Source organism: Aspergillus tubingensis (assembly GCF_013340325.1).
Source record: "Aspergillus tubingensis WU-2223L DNA, scaffold_8, whole genome shotgun sequence".
In the NCBI taxonomy this organism is placed as follows: domain Eukaryota; kingdom Fungi; phylum Ascomycota; class Eurotiomycetes; order Eurotiales; family Aspergillaceae; genus Aspergillus; species Aspergillus tubingensis.
The window spans coordinates 2,051,293-2,073,766 of NW_023336282.1; the positions used below are offsets into that span (position 1 = coordinate 2,051,293).

Sequence of the window (22,474 nt, forward strand, 5' to 3'; positions counted from 1 at the left end):
TACACTATGATCGTGCATGTCAGGAAGTGCAGTAGCAATACTTTCTCTCAGATAATAAGGAATCGCTACTGCCAGAATGCCTCATGGCAAATCTACCTTACCACTGGTGGACTCTAAGAATCTGCGCAATGTGTCGCGCAGCCCGATATACATGACCAGACACGAGACTTACGAAGTGCATTTTGGCAGCTTTATAGCATATATACCTGGTTGTGGGCCCACAACCGAGCTCAGCCTAGGCCAAAATAACCTCTCTCGAGACCGAGCCTTACGTACCCATTGCTCGCCAGCACGTCAAGTGAATAAAGGAACGCGACCAGTCGTAGCAGCAAATCAGCTCAAATGACAACTCAGTCGCGCATCCGGGTCATCCGAGCTTGTGAGAACCTCGGATGACCTTAAGCAATTATCAGTCCGTAAGTTGGCCAATAGATTAGGGCCGGAACTAGTAGGCTCTGTACTTAGCTTCGTGTACTCCACCAAGAACCAGCATCTCATATATATGTATTTTAGGTTGACCTACGCTATTCTATAAACTCTATTAGACAGCATCAGAGGGGATACTGTCTACGCTAGCTCTCCAGTTAAGGGGTCGATCACTGACCAGGAGCGATACTTCGTTCGTCGAAGCGTGAAACATCGAAAAGCCTGCAGTGCCAACCAAGACCAGACTCCAAGGCCGGATAAGAGGCTGAGCCTATATATCTATATCCCGGCTCTCTTCACTATCCTCCTAAGCTGCTCCTATCATTTAATCTTTGCAATCAAGCATCTGCGAGGGAGGCATAGAATCCAAACTTGTTGTGAGGATCGAATTTGGCCTTGATGGTCTGAAGCTTTTCGAGGCGGTCATTTTCACGGCCGTACACCTGCGGAAGCTCCTCGCCGCCCATGGCATAGTTAACATAAGAGTGCGCAGTCTCACCGTTGCGGCTGGCAACTTGGAGCCTTTTTCCGAACTCGCGAGCCACAGCGAGCTCCGTCTCGTCATCACCAGACCAGAATAGGAAGGCAGCCAACATGTTATGCCTGTTGCGCTCTTCTGGTGGGACAGCGTTGAAGTCATCGGGGAAGTTGCGGACACCCTTGCGGCCATAGGACTCGAATATGAAGGTGGACGTGTTGTAGGTTTCAGTGGCAACAAGGTCAGCGAAGATGTTGTAGCTTTCGCGCATGGACGCAGGATCCCAACGGACGATGGAATTGGAGTAGCCGGCCCAATTCTGACTCGGGACACACACCCGGTCATCACGACCAAAGTTAGTGATATCGAAGAGTTCGTTCCAGTAGATATCAGTAATTGTCTCCTCGTGAATGGGACCAATAGCACGGTAGGCTTCAATGTACTGGGGAGCAGCGGTGTTGTAACCCTGGTAGATGAGCTCCATGACCACAACAGGCTGGAGTATTATTAGCAAGAGCTGCTATATGTGACTTGCGGCAACAAAGACGAGGCTGGTTAATTACCTTCTCAGCGTTGAATTTGGGCAAGTTGCGGTAATAGCCGTTCAAAACAACCAAACCCGGGTCGGCAATGCTGTCTTCGAGCTCATTCCAAGCTTCGAAGTACTCTTCAATCCTATCGGCCTCATAGACGAAGGTCATAAAGGTCCATGGATCTGGATGGATGTCATAAGCATTGACCTCGAACTCAAGGACAATACCCAAGTTGTGACCAGCACCACGAAGGCCCCAGAAGAGGTCTTCGTTTTCAGTGGCTGAGGCAGTGACAACAGTACCATTGTGGAGAGCGACCTTTGCTGAGACCAAGCTGTCAGCAGCGAAGCCGTAATCACCTTGAAGCACGCTGTGACCACCACCCAAAAGAGGACCTAGGATAGAGACGCACTCGCAGAGACCGTGGACTACGGAGAATATTCCTGTCAGTCGATGGTTCTTGGCTTGTGCGCGGTCCACATGAGAGGGTAGAAGAGATTACCAGCTTGCTTTCCATACGGATACAGAGCCTGTACGACTTCGTATTGAAGGACACCACCACCAGCATATGCAGTGTCATTGTCAGGGCTCAGACCTACATGGTTGAGGCCACGCATACGAATCTGAACTCCGTCCTGGATCTTGCTAATATCGTCGGTCCAGCCGTGGGCGCCGGTGACAGCTAGGAATGGGACTCCAACCTCGTTAGCAACTTTGATCTGTAAATAATTAGATAATGTTCCGTCATTCAATGAATAATTGGTCATGTACTGTATTCACAACATCGTCTTCGGCAGCTACGTCAACAACGGCGAGATAGCCTGGGTTCACGCGGGGAGCAGCAGCACGATGGGTAACATCATACCATTTTTCGGAGTCGGGAAAGATAATCGTGGCATTCTCGGAGAGCTGAGGCATGAGCAATTTCTTGATCTGCACCAACTTGGTCTCGGCAGTCCTGTTGGAAGGCACTTCGGCCCGGACGACGAAGCCGAAGAAGATATTTGCCAGGGTCTTTGAGAGCTTCATCCTTTGAATGGCTGTTGCTAGTGTTGGTCAGGCTGGTGTGGTCAGGAAGCTGCTCGATGGAACGAGGGTACCCTGCCTGGGAGAGGAGAGCAAAATGAGACCGGCGGAACAGTTCATCTTTATGTACTCCGAAGGGCTGTTGCGAACCCTACTAGCTGTCTTTAACAAGTCCAGCTTTTAGTAGCATGGCCTAAAAGTCTCCTCTAATCCAATGAAGCTCCCATGCCATCATATCTAGATGAAAGTATTTGTCAAGACGACTGCTCCGCTTTCGTTCGCACAAATATGACGTAGCTTGGAGTTGCCATTTCTTCACAAGACTATACTAAATCCAGCATCGTCAATAACTTTCATCTGAACCTGGGGTGCAGCATGCGAACGGCCCTGCCTTACACGGGGTTTCCCGAGCTTGCTGCGGCGTATAATGTGCTCAGGCCCCTAATGATCACTAAAATGCAGTAGCGGTTTTCTGAGCGGGCTGGCGCCTGGACCTGCTGTAGGCATGTAGTGGTGGTGGTGGACTTGGCGCTGAGAAAATGAAAGCTGTGCCTCCTTTGTGGACCCTGCCACCTGTTACAAAGTTCATCTGAGCTTCCTAGGCGGAATAGGTTAGCCATGTGCGCTCAAGACTAACGCTTACGTCTTTGCGGCAAGCATGGTAAGCTATTCCCCAAGCTCAAGCTGCCAAAAGGCCTTCCGATTGGTTCATATTATTCGCCATCTGGTTCGTGTTCTCTTGTTAGCTATCGTCTCTTTAAGCAGGGTCTAGCCAAATCAGTACAGGTACCCTGCTGAACCGACCCGAACTCACCGATTGCTTTTCGTTGCAGTCAGAAATGACAGAACTAATTTGATCATGAGGCATTTAAATTACTCTAATTGAACTTAGTGGATTAAGGTATGGTCCAAGGCAAGTAACTTCACAGGAGTTATGCCAGATTCAAGTGTGCTACGTCCGCCAGGCTGTGACATCGTCTGCAGCTGGAGGCCTTAAGCTGTCATTCTACCACTAAAGGTCCATGGAGAGATCTACAGACAATTGTGTGGCGCTGTCAGTCATTGGAAGCAGAGTGAAACTCGATTGCTAAAAGCATAAGAGCAGCCTACTGATAAGACACCTGAGAGGGTCCTGTTGCCTTTTATTTTTCTTTTTTTATTTATTTATTTATTTATTTATTTATTTATTTTTTTTTTGAACCTAGATTTAATATAGTAAAACTTTTGTTAGGTTATAAATGTCCACATGTTCTTATTTTGTGTGTGCAGCTCATAAGGGTGCCAAGAAATAAAAATAATTCTGCATACGGTAGATGTGGGACCTCCCAAACTATTGGGGTATCAGTGACTGAAGACTCACCCAAGCATAAACGGAAATTCTAGCCGCTGCCACTTTTTGTTCTGGCATCTGCAAGCGCCAATGTCATGGTGGAAGCCAAATGCGTACCTCAACACACACCATCTCTTGAAGTAATTTTTAGGCAAATTTAATGTTCGGTGAATTGAATGACGCTCTACTGACGACATTATGGTTGATTACAAATCTCGTCGTCTGGGTCACTGTGGGTGAACAATACTCATATACAGAGGCACAAGGACCCCGCTGCATCGAACACAGACCCTGCAGCTGCTGGAAAAGAAAAGCAATTGACATCAAGTTGAGAACTCATTCAGCAGGAATAGTACTTGAAAACTTCGAAAAATGGTTCCTACCACTGCCACAGCTCTCGTCACCAAAGGCGGCAAGTTATCTAAAGAAACCATTGCGGTGCCGACTCCGAGAGAAGATCAGGTGCTGGTGAAAATTTCCCATGTCGCCCAGAACCCTACTGATGGTAAGTCTTGCTTTCAAGCGCGCCTCTGTGATGATTAAAGTTGAGTCCGTTAGTCCAGTCACTCGACACCAATGCCTTCGGAGATGACGCTGTCCTGGGTTGTGATTTTGTCGGTACTGTCGAGAAGACGGGGGATAAAGTGAGCAGGTTAAAGACTGGCACCGTGATTGCTGGTCTGATTTGGGGAGGTCAGTTACCGTCTCGGGTATCTAGATCCTAATTAAAGTCTAAACCCTTTGAACAGGTGAGATCAAAGGACTGGGTGGCTATAGCGAGTACACCGTCGCAGATGAGCGAATTTGCTTCCCTTTGCCTAAAGGCGTCCCTCCTGAGAAGGCCTCCACAGTACCTCTCGCCGCGTGCACAGCACTGCTTGCTCTCTTTTCTAAGGACTGTCTCAACATCCCTCATAAGTCTGGAGAGACTGTTCTCATCTGGGGCGGAAGCTGTGAGTTGAACCAATGAGATGTGGCGTATCAAGAGGATAGGCGCTCACGCATTGCAGCAAGCGTCGGACTTTACGCCATCCAGATTGCCAAGCACTACGGCCTCGACATTGTGACGACCTGCAGTCCCCGCCACCATGACCTTGTCAAGTCATTTGGTGCTAGTCACGCTTTCGACTACCGCGATCCCGAGGTGGTGGCGAGTATCAAGGCCGCTACGAACTCCAACCTGAAGTATGTCTTCGACACTATCGGCAACGGCTCATCCTCGGTCACTGCATCGCAGGCAATCTCTGAACAAGGCGGCGGCTTGTGTACTGTTCGTCCGGGCAAAGCTTTTACTGAAAATGTGACGAAACAAACTAAGGTGACAGATGTACTTGTCTGGACAGCCTTCTTGAAGGAGCATAAGTATAAGGATTTTTATTGGCCGGTAGGTCATGCTTGATATTGAACATATGAAATGGCTATTAATCCGATTTCCAGCCTCACAAGGAGGATCATGAGCTTTCTGCCAAGTTCTTCAAAGAACTTCCTGAGTTGCTCTCCTCGGGAATCATCACGCCAAATACTCCGAAACTCTTCGAGGGACTCGACTCTGTGCAAAAAGGGTTCCAGGAATACCGTGATGGGGCCATCTCCAACTATAAGATTGTGTACAGGGTCTAAGAACATGAGATGTATCGCTGTTTCATATGATGCTCCTGCCAATGCTGTCTCACAGACATGCCGACGATATCATATGTCTGTAGAACATCTTAATACGCACATTAGTTAGCTTGAAACTATGACATTAACGTCCTACTCTCCCAACACATTCGGGTCTCAACAAGCTCTCAACTGGATTCCAAATCCGAAAATGAGAATTCCCGTGAATGCAAGAAATAGCGAGTATATCCTACCTGCTACACCTCACCTGCGTAAATTTTCGTTGACTTCCATCAACTTGTTGATTATTTGCAGCGGATTGCTATGAAGGCGATAAGCGCTTTTTGTGTTGTACAGAGGTCTGTCTCACACCAAAGTTCACTCCGGAAAGCCACAATACGAATGCTTTGCCATCCACTCTTGTTAAATGGCAGAGATAGCCGTCGGGGGGTTGCATCAAAAGAAATTTTTCTCAGGCAATGTCCCCGGTTTGCATAGAATCTCCAGTTGAAGTGGCCAACGGTTCGCGTTCTGGGTTATGCCAATTGTATGATTCTACTCCCACAGCGGCTGCGGAGGTGCATAGAGTGCTCTACGATCTAATACCTGATACACTACTCGAATAGGCTGAAGTCACTCGTGAGTGCGTAGAATCGAACCTGCCCAATACTTGGAACTTTGTATAGCTTGCTAGCGGCATACTTTCGTTTTAATGGCTTGGCGGTGCTTGCAGTTGCCATCTTTTCTTTTTGTAGGTCAGTCAACACGTGATTAGCTTTTGATCGGGAAAGTCTCCACAAAACTATCGCTCAATGGTGGCAATCACGCACCATTAGCGGCGCCTGCGCTTCTTATGTTCACTTTCGTGGATGGTAGAAGGACCCAGCCCATCCAATGTGACTAATGGAGCCGAAGGATAACCCAAACCCCCACACAACTTTCTTTCCCGCACAACCCCCCTTTCATTACAAATCGACCCTGCGAAGCTTGTAGGGAAAATGGAAGCGCCAGATAGTGAAGCCGCAACAAGTCAGGTCAAAGTGAAGTGGAAAAGGACGAGGTCAGGATGGTAAACAGCCTTTCGCAACTACATAAACCAAGTGGCTGCAGTTAACTGCTTTTAGCTTGAAGTGCCGTCGCCGTCGCCGGAAGTGTAAGAGCATCATGAAACCTCCATAGAATTGCCTCTTTCCTCACCAATATCAATACAGGTGATGGAGCCCGCCCACATTGCAGAAATTGTCAAGTTCGGGGAACGACTTGCCAATGGGGGCTCAGGGCTTTATTCCACCATTCGCGTAACCTCATCTTATCTCATAGCGAATTTGCGTCCTTGTGCCCTGGCGGAAGGCAACAGGATTTCTCACCAGTTCCGACGCAAGGTGTTATGACGGTACGCTATTCGGATTTATATGTACTATGTACCTTTTACTAACGTCGTGGATCCAGATAATCGATGAATCGAAGTCAATTGCTAGTCAATATCATGTCCTTCGAGAAACTTATGAGTTTGATTCAGACCAATCGGACGCAGTGGATGGATCGGAGAAGAAGAATGACAACGAGGATGTCTTAAACGAAGAAAAATCCATCATGGACAGTCCTGCCGCGCCGACAACGTTGACTACGTATAGCAGTCGCTCTGATGGGGGCGCAAGCACGCCGGATATTTCCTACCTTCATTTACAAGAGTCTTCTACCTCTCGTGCCACAGGAACCGAGGTCAAATTGACGCCTTCATATCTAAGTGTCACTGATCTATGTCAGTCCAGCACAGAATTCGCGCGGCCACTCCAGCCCGTGGTTCGTGAGTATACGTTCTCCCCATTATCCAATACTCACCATTACCCACCACATGGCACGCACAGTATAGTCACGCATACAACTGAGACGTATATTCCACCTTTCTCGCTCGGTCTAGGTGTTTCTCAGGACAAACCGCGGCCGCCTGAGCCATTTTTGCCTTTGAGTTCCTCAGAAAAAGCCCGTTTGCTTTCTTCGTATATCAAGGAGACGGGAACATGGTGTGAGACAACCGACTCAAATATGCATTTCACAATGAGATCCTTGCATTCTATGGCTGAGTCCGAAGCTTTTGTAGCCGCTGCAATGTCTCTTGCTTCTCGTCAGCAGGACCACGTCGCAAAAGTACAGCGCCCAGTCACTTTAGAACTGTACCAATATACAATCAAGCACCTTCTACAGCAGGACCCTGCAACAGCAGGGGTGGCGATTCTCGCAGCCTGCACTCTGCTGTGCGTTTACGAAATGATGGCTTCGAGTGTCCATGACTGGAGGCGGCACTTGAAGGTGTGCTGGTGCCGCCCCTTATGTATCAGACCTTTATATATATGCTGATTACGTTTATAGGGATGCGCTGGCCTTCTTCTAGCAAAGAATTGGAATGGATCTAGCCAGGGAATTGTCAAATCTTGTTTTTGGGCATTCGCTCGAATAGGTACCACTTAATTGGCCCAGTACTTGCGAATCACTAATAACTGGGTCAGATATATGGGCAGCCTTTATCAGTGGCAAGACGACACTGATACCTGCGAATTTCTGGTTAGATGACACCTCAATCGAGTCAGCCATGAAAAAGGATGTGGATGATTACTGTAACCTTGCCATATTCATATTTGCCCAGATTATCAATATGTTTGCTGAACCCGAATTTGGTACAAGAGAAGCTAGGCATACATATACCGTCTCTGTTTCTAAGCTGTGGGGAAAGCTCCAAGCATGGTATCAGCTCCGTCCCCGGGAAGTGTGTCCGTTGCTGCGGGCCACATGCTCTCCTCCCAAGGTTTTCCCGGACATAATATACACCTCATCATCTGCTAGTGAGTACCTCACTTTCTCTGTCTAGAAAAATTCATTCTGAACTTTCTTATTTTGTGGGAATACCTTTTATCATACTGGGTGCATGCTCCTCTTACAAACTGGCCTCGTACCGGAATCGGAAATCCCGTCTCTGCTCGTTGAAGACGTAGTAAGTATCCCTAGTTATTGAGATTGGCCAATATCTCTACTATACCCATGTGAAAAACTATACCCATGTGAAAAACTATACCCATGTGAAAAACTATACCCATGTGAAAATTGTGATTGGGTACTAGATTTTAACAAACTTCTCTTAGATGGACGTTGTTTGGCATGCGAGGGAGCTTTGTGGTATATCTATGTCAAATCCATCTCAGTAGGTTTCAACCAAGAACAACCATAGTTCATTATTCTGGAAGGATGGGAGCATTGGAACATTGACTGATAGATATAGTGCGAACTGGGTGAATCAACTTCAACCACTTTCAATTGCAGGAGTGGTATTTGCCGGCGGATCGTCATCATCGTCATGGGCTTGTCATGGTCTGTCTGGTGATCAGGCACACTTCCATCCCTCAACAATATTCAGTATATCAAGGCGCAATATGCCCCTCCATCAGGGTCGAACTTACATGGAAGAGGCATATGCCACGGAGAAGATACTCTTGCTGAAGCAACTAACTCGAATTGAGAATGAAACAGGTTGGAGGACTTCCGATCGTGCCGCGGATCTAAAAAAGCTATGGGGAATCTGACGGGAAGAATAGCAATTCTAAAATACGTGTATAGAATAACTCGTGGGTCATACAGTTTAAAGTAAACAAATCAAAGGTTCCTCTTTTGAAAGTATCTTTCCTTAGGTCATATATGTACTGTGCAGTTGGTGCATCACTGTCCTTTCCATAGGTTGCTGAGCATATGCTCGTATAATCTTAAGGGTGACACAAAATGACCGAAAGTCTTGTAAGCAAAATCTACGCCTTTTAAGAGACAAATAACCCTTTAATCTATAACCCCATCTAGACCGATCCCTGCGTCTGGGTTGCGTGTAAAATTTCAAGCCTGCAGCTAGCTAGCGTTAGGTTAATTCAAGGTTTCCCATCACCGGGTACAATACGGATTGTCTCAGACTCTCTATATCGTTATTATAATTGATCAATCGAGCTATGATCAATACTGAATGAAAGCTTGACCATAACATTATGGAGGTGGATGCCTAAACAATGGTAGCCCAGAAATTAGCCATGTAGACTCAGAGCTTTTATCATCATCTAACACCGGAGATCACTACCAAAATAAGTTACTATGTCAGTCAGAACATTGGCATTACAGATAGGAGCTATCGTTTTAAGATCATCTAGGGAATAGATTAATACATTATTTAGCCAGGAACAAAGAAACAAATACAATAACTATAAGTCCAGTAACAATAATTGGAAGTATAAGCTGAGGAGAAAACTGTAGGCAAGGATAGAATATCCAATACTATGTCCAAGTTGTTCACAATAAGTTATATCGGTAGTACTAGTATCTCCAGAATGTCTACTAGATTAGAAGCCCGGCTTTGCGGGCGCTATTAAGTATAACTTCATCGAAAACTCTCAGAAGATCACCGCTATCAAAAAGGGGAAGAATATTTCGAGCCCTTATTTGGCTCCTATTTTGAGTTGTTGGCTTTTAAACTTTCATGGGATATAATAAACTCAGATGATTAGAGAGAATGTAGCATTTTGACGTATAGAAAATGTTCTTTTCGTCGAGCCCAAACTCTCGCTTTCCGTTAAACCAGCTGGACAGATAATTTATTCCCGCTAGAGTAGCCTATTAATTTAACAGCACATTATATAACCACTCTAATTTGAATATTATAATTATATGATATATAATTATTCTAGGTATTATAGTTATCAGAAATTTTATTAAATAATATTTTAGTTTTGCCTGAGTACTGTTCTTATCAGTACCTTCTGCCTAGCGAGTCCGCTTTACTAGTAGGTTAACTAGCAGGGGTCCGTAACAATAGCATGCAGCTATAATAGTAGTATTCATATCCTTTTCTGCTTTTGTATCTTACGCTGACGGGCTAAGTTTTGATAAGTTATAGATTTGTATACCTTACCTGTTCTTATTGATGTAAAGCGGTAGAGAAGTATTAATATATTTAGTTCTACTCTAGATCTTTCTGGATATATTTTGTGGTATTGATAAGAGTCGTGGCACCATAAATGCTTTTGGATAATTTTATGATTATTTTGAGAGAAGCCATGTCTTGATATTTGGATATTGGGTACTTTTAATAACTAAATTTTAATTCGAGAAAGGAGAGCTGAAGATAAGGATACGACTTCTCTAATTGTTATACTTGAATAGGCTGGGACATGATAGTTCTGCTGTTAGGCAAGGCTAGTATCCAGGTCTTTTCTTATTCTGTCAAGGGTATTCAGAACTGGATTTTTATCTTTACTAAGCAGTTCTTTAAGGTTTCTTTCCAAGAATTCCATGAAGACTTTATAGATATGTATATTTGGTGGCGACACAGTACCTGTGTGATTTGTGATAAACCTGGTATAGTTAGCAGCGGTTGTGTATTTAGGCTACATGCTCTGTATATATCAAAGTACTGAAGAGCTTGGTCATATTCTCTTTCAGTATGATCAAGAATCAATCTTTTTATTTCGAAATTATTGTGGTTCTTGAGTTTAATTGCCGTAAAGCCTTGGGGGCTCATGGCGGTTACCGAATCTCCCTGTCAGATAAGAATAATATGAACTGCTTGTGAAGTTGTCGCGTTGAAGACACAAACCGGTAAGATGAAGAAAACTTAGGAGAGCGTTTATAATAAGAGCAGAATTGACCTCATATTATTTATTACACGGGCAGCCTTCCTTTGTGCATAAACGAAAATGCGCTTTCTGGCCCTTCGGGTGAAGATATTGAGGTCCCTGAAGGAGGCCGTGAATGGCCACTAGGAGTGGCAAGACGCCCACGTCTGGCCTTGGGTGATCACAGCCATACTAATGCTCTTGTATGTTTTATATATATATATATTTTTTTTTTCGGTTTATTATTTCATCCACTAGACAATTTACAGGGCAAGAAGTTCCTTGTGATTTGTAGTAGACGCAAAAGCAGACCAGATTGCCGAGAGAATTGTACGCTATGTTCCTCGAAGACGGAGTTGGTCGGGTGGGTACATTTGATAATTTGTATTGTCTATCATGTAAGAGTTAATATTGCCAATTTTAATCAGAGATCATGACAGCTCTGGAGGAGAGTCGCATACTGAATATATTGGAGCAGATCATGGTCAAGGTCCAACTTGATTGTCTGTTGAGACATTCACTGCAGCAAGGCAGGGTAGGCTACTCCTTCTTCCCTTTCTTCCACCACCTTTTCCAACCATCCAAGCCAAACTCTTGAAATATAGACAGATCAAATCCATCTGCCCCTGTCTTGACATTATTTGTTTCCTTCAAAGTACACAGTTCCGAATATTCAGTCGCGCCAAGTGACCATAACAAGGAACCACACACCACGTCATAAAAGATCCGGACACTATCGAGGGACTGATGGACTTATATGCTACTTGCGAACCATTGAAGAAGATGCCGGTTCAAGAAGGCACCCTTGATATGGTGAGAGTATGCAACTACTCGCGTGGGCAGGAGGAATGTGACAGTGTAGGTCCGGTCTTTGTTGAAAGATGTGTCATTCATCCGCTTTTGTGCCAGTGGAATTTGGAATGCGAGCCACTCAGTCTCTGCCTGGATCTGAAGCACATTCTGCGTGTTGGGACCTGGCCCTCTTCTTCCATTCTTGTGCTGTTTCCTCGTCTGTCCTGTCCTGCAATCGGCTCACTGCCGCCATAGCAGAACTCATGACTCAGTGTTATTTGTCATTTGGCAACTTATGCAATATAGAAAGCGAAACCAGTCTAGACAGTTTCGCTCGACTTTCGGCGGTATGTCTCTCGCACTGGACAGCCCTCATAGGCATGCACCTCCCACGCGCCGATTCCACTCTCCAAAGGTCGCTTATTCTTCCCCTTTCCGTCTCTGAGTAGATTTTCCGGCCTGTAGTCTTGATTGGCCTTCATGCGGCGAATGACTGAGCCATGAACTTTAGCTCCCTTTGGAAGGTCACGTTTCTCCCCAAGAGGGAGAGGCCACCGAACGGGTTTCCAAGATCCATCGGGTTGCAATGCCAATCTTCGAAACGGAAGATACTCCACTACTTTCCACGTTAAAGCGGTCGGCCACGACACACCTTGGCCATAATGTAGGAAGTCATGTACATGTCCGGTTGTAGTTGCCCTTCGGAGTGCGGATTTGAAGTCGAATTCGTTCCCTTTCTCACCTGCGTAATCTCCATTTATTTGAACCCCGGTGCTTGACTCCGGATGACCCGGAAGATTTCTATAGCCAGCTGGGTCATCGAGGCAATGAAAGAGCTTCATCTTTTCGCGATCGAATTGAAGCCCCGCACGCTGCGCCTCCTGTACCATCCACACTAATGGCACATGGCTCAGTGCTATGACTTCATCGTCATCCATTTTTAATCCGCCACCAATATCCGAATGGCATCCGGCGAACCACACCTCCTCGATGTCCTGACCCTGACACATGTTCTGGCTTTCGTCACGGAGACCATCCTTAGCTTCGGAAGGCGCATTAGCGGGGGCTGGTCGATAGAACGCCTCGCCTGTGCAACGACCCTGTTGTTCTGGCAGGTCCTGCTTCTTGCGCCGCGTCGACGGCCTGTTAGGATTGCAATCCGAAATCAGATCCTGTCGAAACTTGGCACGATGCTCATCGATAGAAACTGCATGCCGAATTACCCTAGCCGAGGTTTTGGCCGTGAACGGAAACAGGAATTTATTGCGATTTACCTCAAACCGTGGAATGCTGTTGACGGTGTCAAATAATCCGAGAAAGCGAATCTGCGATACCGGACGACAGAAAGTCTCTCGTAAGGCTTTCATGTACTTATATAACTCATCTTTTTCGGTCTGGCCAGTATCGATGCTGTTGGTACATTTTGCCCATTTCGAGAAGGTCGTCCAGACGTAGCGCACTTTCCCTTCATTTCCTGGCTCTAGCAGGCCAACGTGGTCTATCATTTCCGCAAGCATGCGAGCAACATACGCTCCACGGCTAAAACCAAATATGTATATAGCATCTCCGGGGCTGTAAAAGCGCATGAGAAATCTATAACCGTCAATGACATGTTCTTCAAATGTCGTGCCTGCCGCGGAGTCCTTCATATTCGTAAACCATCTCTTCAGGCGATTAGTGCTGGCTTTACTGGCTTGCCAGATCGAGGTGGTATGCGTCCCAAACCCCGGCTGATAAAAATGCCATTGACGAGGGTCATGGCGGTTCAGCATCTTCGTTTAATGTGAGTGTAGCCTGACAAAAGTGGCTCATGATTTAACTACTCACTCTGTAAATCTTGAGGACATTACTGTCTGATTCGTCTCCGCGGAATTTATATCCAGTTCCATCGAAACAGAGAACGAACTCTCTGTTGTCTGCCGCAGTCCGCTCCATGCTAGGTGTTGCTTCTGAATTCTGAACAGTTGCACCACCTCATCGAATGCTCAGTGGCACTTCCTTCTTTTAAAGCTTTAAAAAGGGATGTTGTCAATGTAGAGTAGACCCACGGGTAACTTGTGGCGAAACTTACCCGTCGTTAAATCTAATGTCCAGAGCTTCGCATTTTTCAACCCTGCCTTATGCATGTGCTGTAGCCCAGGAACACCATGTACACTATAACACAATATGATAAAGGGCCTGACGATTCGATTGCCTTTTGTCAAAAATTTCCGAAGATATACACATATCGGCCAGTTCCGGTCTCGGAAGTGTCGGTGCGAAATACGAGAGCAAAAGATTGGTTGATGATGTCTAGATGACCACAACACTCCTTCCAAGCAAACTCAAAAATGTATGCTTCTGGCACATTTGTTCTAGAACAAAGTTTCGCGCAATCCCAGGTGAAGAGAAAGCCCACAAATATAATTTTGAGTTTATTCCCGAATACTGAAAAGGTTAATTGTCGATCTCGTAAAAATTAATAATGCTTATGTTTCTCATCATTGGTCATCTGCAAGCTTGGGCTCCATTAAGCTCCTGCGGGGCTTTTCTTTCCCCTCAGACCTCTGAGGTCATTTTGCACCTTTGCTACTCAGAGCAACATTATAAGTAGTAAGCTAAATAGATAAAATAAATACTGAGAACATTGACAGTTTCTGTCGCCACCCCTAACTTATACCTTGCGAATTGCCATCATCAAGGCACCATGTCGCCACTGAACGAAGCCGCCTGGATTTTGAAGCCAAAAAGTGATCTAAAGCGATTCACCGCGGCCTACAATGTTCCATCCTTTGATGAGATTGTGATCGAGGTACGCCAACACTGTGCCTGAAAACATACTGGAGAAGTCGTGTAATTAAAAAGTGTGACAGAACCATGCTGTTGCCATACAACCCCTCGATGCCAATATCCGGGCCCAAGCATACGTCGATGTGCCCTACCCATTCATCTTGGGCAATGGAGTTGCCGGCATTGTTCATGAAGTCGGATCGTCAGTCACTAAATTTAAGAAAGGCGACCGCGTCGTGTCCGACACGCCTACCTACCAGCTCAAAGAAACGAAGTACGGGGGCTGGCAGAAATACGTGGTGACTAGAGAAGCCACCACCGCTAAGATACCAGCAAGCACGACTTTTGAGGATGCCGCCGCAATACCTTTTGCGCTTTTAACAGCTGTTTCTGCGTTGCACTTGCACCTGGGTATGGGGAAGCCAGGAACAAATAGCAAGGGGAAAGCACTTATATGGAGTGGTAGTGGATCTGTGGGGGGCTATGCTGTTCAATATGCTGCCAGTGTGAGCACAAATAGCTCAATGGTATTATTCGGTGGTGGGCTAACATGGCTTTATAGGTCGGCTGCGAAGTCATAGCAACGGCTTCCCCACGAAAGTTCGATTATGTTCGTGGCCTTGGAGCCTCCACTGTTCTCGACTACAAAGACGATGAGATCGTATCAAAATTAAAAAGTCTCGGGCCCTTTGATTATATCTTCACGGCTTCGGGTGACGCGAAAAGTGCAAATGATATAAGCGACATCCTGCAACCAAACGGTGGGAGATTTGCATCTGTCCGTGCGCAAAGTAAAGAAATAAACCTGGCCCAAAATGTGGATCTAATTTACGACTTCTTCAGCATGACTACCCAGAAGGAGAAATATGGTGATTTTACGGAATGGTGGTATCGTGAGTATCTTCCCGGGGCTCTGGGCGGAAATGTGACCCCCACACCCTTGGAGAAGCGACCTGGTGGGTTGAACAGCATTCAGGAGGCTTGTACCGACGTTTTGGAAGGGCGCAGCCCGAAAAAGCTAGTTCTAAACCCCCAGGATCCTGATAAATGAGCTATAATAGTTATACGAAGCGAGTGTGATGCCAAGCGATGTTCGAGATCATGTAGTATAGTTCTAAACTTTTGAGTACTTCATTTATCTCGTTTAGTATGCTCGCTTATCTGTGTTCTTCTATGTTCTACCCTACACTTCTTTGTCCCTCATGTTGGGATTTTATCTAGTAGCGCGAAAACACCAATGCCCTCACCTCGACGCTAACCCTAGAACACGAGCTTTCCGCTGTGTTCAGAGGACTGAATGAAGTGTGAGGAGTATCTGCAGCAAGTTGCGTTAGCCAATGTACACCCGACGCCTTTCCAAACCCACCGGTTTGAAAGGGACTTGGACTGTTGAAAGATAGCCAATCAGGGTGGTTAACCACTCACATTTCACACTATCTTCCTTCGTGTCGAACCCTTTGAACAGAAGCACATCTTCTACATCCTGGCCACTCATATAATACCATTTACGTGCATCATTTGTCTCAGATTGTGGATAGAGCATAGTGCCGGTATAGTTCCCACGTATCATATCTGTCTCAATAAACTTGGATGCGTCCAAAGTTCGTCCATCACATACAGCAATGGGGTGATCTTCAATCGGCCCATTTATTGGTCGCCAGAGTCTAGTTATATGTCAGGTACATTTGCACTTAATAGTCTAATCGCCTGGGTGGGTCTTGTAAGAGGGGAGGATAGCCCGTGAACTCACATTATCAGTTGGGCTCGCCCAGAAAGAAGGTGCTGAGATTCTTCCGGAAGATGATTGCGTATGCGCTCCATTAAAGGAGTCCCAATCACATCTCGAGTTAGAAGTGTGTCTTGTCATGTCAGCACATACATTTTTGTGACTCTCACCGCCTGATATACTGTAGCTTACCTATATGAACCTGTCGCGCAAACCCCTGCAAATTAGGGTTTCGTGTCCTTTTCTCCTTTGCGCTCTTTCTCTTCCTGATCTGTCGAAAGTAGGACTTCAGCGGTTGCCACATAAGATGATTGTGTTGCAGCGTACTTTCCAGTCAAAAATCATAACTTCATCAGCCCCGTTAACGTGTTCCTTCAGAATGGCTTCGCATTCTGGCAAGAAGATATCTTTGACCTTCTGAGGATTGGAGTACTCATAAGACTTTGTAAGAGTCGGTGCGAGGCATCTCTTGTAGACGAAACCGTTGGTATCAAGATCGAACGGAAGAGTTTCAGTCAGTCCCCTAATATCTCGAATAGTCTCGGGACGATCGGCCACATGAAAGACTAGATTAGTCGTCTTGTCGCGATCGATGTTGCGCTTTCTTCGTCCAGCAAATACACCAATTTTATAAGGGCGTGTATGGGTGTAACTGGGTTGCCATTGGAGGTATGTTAGTCTCGCTTGAACATCCCTAGCCATTATATTATATACTAAATTCGGTCAGGTACCAGAAAGAAAACGAAAAGGAATCATAAAATTATGTATGACCTTAGTATCAATTTTACAAACCCAAAAGTAATCACTTCATTGCTTCTTAAGTAACTTTTTAGTTGTGCCCCTGCATACAGCCTCGAACTACTGTGGAGCAGTTCCAACAGACGAGCTAGCCTCATTTACACCCCGATAGTTATGAACTGGCTAGAAAATGACTCACTAACGGCGCCAAGGACGTCTGACAGCCTTAAACGAGTCATCTCACCCAGCTCCAGGAGCTGCGCTAGACCCCCAAGGCTGAGCTAGTTGGCCAATGACGGGTTGAAATATATTATCGTATATCAGATAGTGGGTCCCCTGCTTCGGAGCAGGTAAATGGCATGCTCTTTTGGCGTATTGAACTTTTTTCCGCTCGATCAACCAAAATAACTCCGATGACTATACATCCATTTACGGTTCCGCTGGTTCAAAAATATATTGCACTCTAACGAGCCATCCAATACTAGTAATTGCTACCCTGCGCATATGTCTACACATGCAGGAAGCTTTGACTCACATACCAGGCTATTTGATTATGCGCGAACACACACGGACAAGACGTTCTAGCTATTGGGTTTCTCTTAATGTAGCATCGCGTCTGATACCGTAGCAGAATCAATTCTGTCTCTTATTATACCAGGGATCAACATAGCGTAGCCGTCGGCTGGTGGGTTAAACCAATGGAGCCATCAATACTTGCTCATACGTCTACTTGACGCGCACACCGCAGTCACTAAGACTTGCTCTCATCAGTGGCAGAGTTTTCTGCGCCATAGTGGTTCCAAAACCGCTTCACAGCTCTTTTACATGCAGGCTCGTTCTTATAGCGTAAGAAAAAGTAGTTCAACAAGGAGAACTCCTTTGGACTGAGCACATATTCCGGCTCAGCCTTGATACGTTCCCATAGGCCGTTCATGGAAAATTCGAGTACAGCCATCGTATGAGCGTCAGGCCCGTATTCAGGCCCATGTTCAAACTCTCTGGCGTAGGCTCTGGCGCAGGCTAAGGCATTTTGCACTTCGGGGGAGGATGGACGTCTCGCGGTTTTAGCTATTTGGGGAAATTCTCTGATGATATCGAGCATTTTGTGCTTAAAAGTCTCTTTCTTTTCTTCGTCCTCATCTTCTATCCTCTCTCGCTGAAGGTGGTGCTCCTGTTTCTTGGCCACTTCAACGTGTTGTTGAGCTTCCGTTGCACTCCCCTTGAACACCGTCTCCTTCTCGTCGTCCTCTTTAGCAGTAAGCTCTGGCCCATAAACTCGCCCCGAAAGGTCGGGTGGCAAGGAAAAAGAAGGCGGGCGTCGATGATGCTGAACGAAGACGAGTATTCGTGATTTCATAGAAGCCGATAGACCCAGAAGATCTCGGTTTTCTCGTTCAGTGCTGGCATCCCACAGAAGCTGATTCTTATTCTCTTGAGACCAGAAAGCGTAGTTAGCTATGTCAATAAGCAACTTGGTACCATCACCGGATGCATCCCAAGCCAAAAGTGAGCCAACCGACTGCACCTTTGAAAAGTGCGACCGCAAAAGTCTTATCCAATTCTGGTCTGGCCATCCCAGAGGCTTTATTAAAGACAGGAAAAGAATCTCCCTGTCCAGATTCAGCATTACCCCTGTAAGATTAAGATTTGATAGGTTGAAGTGTGAGATTGGTACTCTGAGGGTCCATGAAGCGAACAAGTTCCAAGTATGTAGCGATTCAACAAGATCACCGCAATCTCCCTCCTGCAGTTTCGACATACTGTAAAGGTCACGCCAGTCTCCTGTTGACCTTAAAGTGACCAAGAGAAGCTGAAACCGGCATCGCATCTGAGTACGGAAATCACACAGCGATTCTGCTACCGAAAGGATTTTGGAGAGGGCCAAAGACGTGTCAGCACTTTTGGGAATGGGTTCCGGAAATAAGAGGACTTTCGCTGTTTCGTAACAAATTTGTTCCATGGACAGCCGTAGAATTGATGCCAGCGAGTCCCCAACTTGCGGGATTCCTCTCCAGATTTTTCGAGCGGTTTTAAGCTGATTTCTGCCGCCTTCATACAGCTCTTTAGTTGTGTCGTCGCCAGCTCCCGCAGCATTCGCAAGGATTGCCACATTCAGCAAGTATTCGGCCTGGAGTATATATATTTCAACTGAAGCCCACATATCAGGGCCCGAATATCTTGTCCAGTTCAACACAGGAAGTCTCTTGGAGTCATCCGGACTATCAAAATTCATCCTACTGATCTCCTGGGGACAGAAGGGCAGCAAAGGAAGAAGACTTCGTAAGACTCTGGACGCTTGCCACAATAAGCCCAAACCTTTCAATTTGCTATACCACGCGAAACTCCCAGATAGGTCTCGTAGCTCTGGGGGAAAGAATGGACAGCTTGTCAGATATTCATTTACTTTCCGGCCCCGCTGAATAGCAAATGCAATAATGCTTATGTGGGTCGCAAATATATATATCTGGCTTCTAGTCAGCCCTTACTAGAAGAAAAAGAAAGTCGTTCTGTGTCACATACATCGACATCACTAGGAAGGTTGTCAGTTTTCTGTAGGTCTTGCAAGCCCAGTTGCAGAAACCCGCGTAATTGCTGTTTTCTTTCCAGGAAATTCCATGCTACGGCCGCTTCAGCGAGAGCCGTGTCGAGGCTTCCTCGGTAGTGTATACCGGCCAAGGCGTTCATCAGTCGAAGAAGCTGCGTCTCATCCTTTGGCCATTTGTCACGTATAGCGTCAATACGCTCTTCCAGGAATTTTGATAGTTGCCTATAGCATCCTTGCTCATAAAGCATATCCGCATATTCAACAGCCACTGGGAAAAAGCCAATATGTTTTTTCAAAACACTGTCAAAGAACTCATGGGCTTTAGCGTAGTTCCTTTCTCGACTGAGCTTAGAGAAATGCTGTATCTCGCTTTCGAAATCTTCCTCTAGCTCTAACTCGAAGGACAAGTTCGTCCCTCCTTCATGGAGCTCATCTCTGGAAGGTGGTTGGTGTGACATGGTGTCTTGAAATGCCGTCCCACATCAGAAGAGAAGGAAATGAGTGAGATCAGGTCCAACTGGTCAGCCGCAGTTGATGTGATAGGATTACCTGAGGGCATATGCTGGTTGGTTGCTGAGTGAATTTTAGCGCGGGGTTTGTGTCAGCCTCACGGCTACGTGGAATTCTTTGGCGCCACCAAGTTGCACCCTCATAATAATGTCATCCGTGGCGTCCAGGTACATTCTCTAATTCATACAAAGAGAGACAGCTGCAAACCTATTCGATCTTTGAACTATATTTGTCGCTTGTCGAATAATTGCGACCAACAACTACCATGTGGAGCCTCTTCTCCAGATACCTCTCTCAGGGGACATCGCCGTATCGAGAGCAGAGCTCTAGACATCTCTATGGAACCCATACTCAGAGCCTGGGATTCAAAAAATTAGGGAAAATAAAAATAGACTGTTCTTTCATGCCGAACTCGAAATGGGGGATCCTGGGCTATGAGCCCAGTCAGCCCGCCTGGGTGCTCTATCTTCAACTACAGTTCAGCCAGCCTGCAGATTGCACGCTCAAAAGTGCGAACATCGAACTGTCTTTTCAGAAACCGCAGTCCATTTGCAGATCAAAGCTTGGGCCGGTTCTTACTGAATATCTTGGCCCCAGAGGTGTCACCGGCTATGTCCGCTCTCGAGATACGGAAGGATCGAGAAAAAATAAGGATTTTATTGAATTTCAATCAACCGATGACGAAGAAAGCAAAAATACTCCTGATGGCAAATGGTCCTTACGTGCTTATACATGGCCAATAGATGGGGATGAGAGTGGGCTGCACCGTCGGGTGGAATGGATCATCAATGAGGCCAAACCGCCCTACCAGACGATACTCCATCGCGACCAAATTCGTGTCGGCCTTGTAGTCTCTCATGATACAGAGCCGTTTTTCATCACAGTGCGCATTGAAGGACAGCTTGAAGAGACCTACGGGGGAATGCTTCGGTTTGGGCGCTCGGTTGACGATTCAACCAGGTGTGTTTCAGTCCACGTGTCGCCACCTGCCAATTCGGAAACATCCTTGGAAGAGATTGCGAAGCGGCTGAACGATGAAATGACAAACATGATCTTCGATAATTGTGCCCTAGAGGCAGTTCCCCACCACAAAGTATCATCAGATGCGTATCGCCCGGCTCGTGAAGAACCCAGGAAGAGACCCAGGAAGACGGGGAGCTTGAATGAAGTGTGCCCAGAGTCCAAGAGAAGCCATGGTGACTATACGATCGGTTGGATTTGCGCATTGCCTCTTGAGATGGCTGCAGCGAGCGCAATGCTCGACGACGTTCACGATCTTTTGCCGACCCATTCGGACGATCAGAACAGTTACATACTTGGTAGCATTGGAGCGCATAACATAGCTATCGCCTGCCTTCCTAGTGGGGTATATGGTACGATATCAGCAGCCATAGTGGCGTCTCAAATGCAAGCGACATTCAAGTCCATCCGATTTAGCTTGTTGGTGGGCATTGGGGGAGGAGTACCCGGAGGCGACACCGATATTCGGCTAGGCGATGTCGTTGTCAGCAAGCCCAGTGGAACCCTTGGGGGAGTAATCCAGTATGACTATGGCAAGACCTGTGCAGATGGCAAATTCCACATAACGGGAGCCCTGAACAAACCACCGCAGGCGCTCTTGACAATGGTCGCCAGAATGAGCGCTGAGTATATGGTCAATGGATGCCGATTAAGCGGTTATCTTGCTGATATGGCGAAGAAATATCCTCGAATGCAGGGCTTTACGCATCCTAGCCAAGAAGAAGACCGGCTCTTTGGAGCCGATTATGATCATCCAAAAGCTGCTCTCACCTGCAAAGCTTGCGATCCCAGTAAATGCATCCCTCGCAGACCTCGAACCAACGACACACCGGTCGTTCATTATGGACTCATCGCGTCTGGAGACCAAGTTATGAAACATGGACTTACCAGAGATCGACTTGCACAAGAATCGGGAATCATTTGCTTCGAGATGGAGGCAGCAGGATTAATGGATAATTTCCCATGTCTTGTCATTCGCGGGATCTGTGACTACGCAGACTCACACAAAAACAAGGCCTGGCAGAATTATGCCGCTGCGGTCGCTGCTGCATATGCTAAAGACCTTCTTGTTATGACACCTGCAAGGCAGGTCGAGATTACGCCTCGCGCTGTCGGGTGGTAACCATTCTTGGGTTAGGAGAGCAGTACCCAACGCCCTATACACCAATGCGGGAGGCTTTGAAGATACCCCATGTGCCGTTTATAGACGGTAATCTAGTTCCTAATTCCCACTGTCATATTGTCCTAATGTACTTTTGGTTCACATGTGTTAGATACATCCCCTTGGGTCGTTTTCCACACTACCACAAAGCAACTGTGGAATTACCATATCCTACGAT

General features: G+C 46.4%; 7 protein-coding genes across 7 annotated transcripts; 3 read left to right on the plus strand and 4 right to left on the minus strand.

Annotated features, from left to right (window-relative positions):
- Nucleotides 1-764: 764 nt before the first annotated feature.
- AtWU_07044 (FAD-binding oxidoreductase) lies at nucleotides 765-2,466 on the minus strand (the record flags this gene model as incomplete). The annotated part of the gene is made up of 4 exons (XM_035502153.1): nucleotides 765-1,400; nucleotides 1,468-1,865; nucleotides 1,940-2,156; nucleotides 2,209-2,466. 4 exons carry the CDS (start codon nucleotides 2,464-2,466, stop codon nucleotides 765-767), a joined length of 1,509 nt encoding a protein of 502 aa, XP_035358046.1.
- Nucleotides 2,467-4,165: 1,699 nt separating this feature from the next.
- On the plus strand, nucleotides 4,166-5,413 carry AtWU_07045 (zinc-binding alcohol dehydrogenase family protein; the record flags this gene model as incomplete). The annotated part of the gene is made up of 5 exons (XM_035502154.1): nucleotides 4,166-4,298; nucleotides 4,352-4,486; nucleotides 4,543-4,746; nucleotides 4,804-5,177; nucleotides 5,231-5,413. The coding sequence occupies 5 exons, from the start codon at nucleotides 4,166-4,168 to the stop codon at nucleotides 5,411-5,413; spliced, it is 1,029 nt and encodes a 342-aa protein (XP_035358047.1).
- A 6,733-nt stretch (nucleotides 5,414-12,146) lies between these two features.
- On the minus strand, nucleotides 12,147-13,598 carry AtWU_07046 (T6SS phospholipase effector Tle1-like catalytic domain-containing protein; the record flags this gene model as incomplete). The annotated part of the gene is made up of 1 exon (XM_035502155.1): nucleotides 12,147-13,598. One exon carries the CDS (start codon nucleotides 13,596-13,598, stop codon nucleotides 12,147-12,149), a length of 1,452 nt encoding a protein of 483 aa, XP_035358048.1.
- A 914-nt stretch (nucleotides 13,599-14,512) lies between these two features.
- Nucleotides 14,513-15,646, plus strand: AtWU_07047 (zinc-binding alcohol dehydrogenase family protein; the record flags this gene model as incomplete). Its single annotated transcript, XM_035502156.1, has 3 exons — nucleotides 14,513-14,617; nucleotides 14,679-15,101; nucleotides 15,158-15,646. 3 exons carry the CDS (start codon nucleotides 14,513-14,515, stop codon nucleotides 15,644-15,646), a joined length of 1,017 nt encoding a protein of 338 aa, XP_035358049.1.
- A 234-nt stretch (nucleotides 15,647-15,880) lies between these two features.
- AtWU_07048 (putative transcriptional regulatory protein C530.05) lies at nucleotides 15,881-17,023 on the minus strand (the record flags this gene model as incomplete). Its single annotated transcript, XM_035502157.1, has 5 exons — nucleotides 15,881-15,910; nucleotides 15,962-16,259; nucleotides 16,346-16,454; nucleotides 16,514-16,592; nucleotides 16,649-17,023. The coding sequence occupies 5 exons, from the start codon at nucleotides 17,021-17,023 to the stop codon at nucleotides 15,881-15,883; spliced, it is 891 nt and encodes a 296-aa protein (XP_035358050.1).
- A 787-nt stretch (nucleotides 17,024-17,810) lies between these two features.
- Nucleotides 17,811-20,062, minus strand: AtWU_07049 (WD40 repeat-like protein; the record flags this gene model as incomplete). The annotated part of the gene is made up of 2 exons (XM_035502158.1): nucleotides 17,811-19,187; nucleotides 19,580-20,062. 2 exons carry the CDS (start codon nucleotides 20,060-20,062, stop codon nucleotides 17,811-17,813), a joined length of 1,860 nt encoding a protein of 619 aa, XP_035358051.1.
- Nucleotides 20,063-20,517: 455 nt separating this feature from the next.
- Nucleotides 20,518-22,257, plus strand: AtWU_07050 (Pfs domain protein; the record flags this gene model as incomplete). Its single annotated transcript, XM_035502159.1, has 1 exon — nucleotides 20,518-22,257. The coding sequence occupies one exon, from the start codon at nucleotides 20,518-20,520 to the stop codon at nucleotides 22,255-22,257; it is 1,740 nt and encodes a 579-aa protein (XP_035358052.1).
- Between the last annotated feature and the right edge of the window lie 217 nt (nucleotides 22,258-22,474).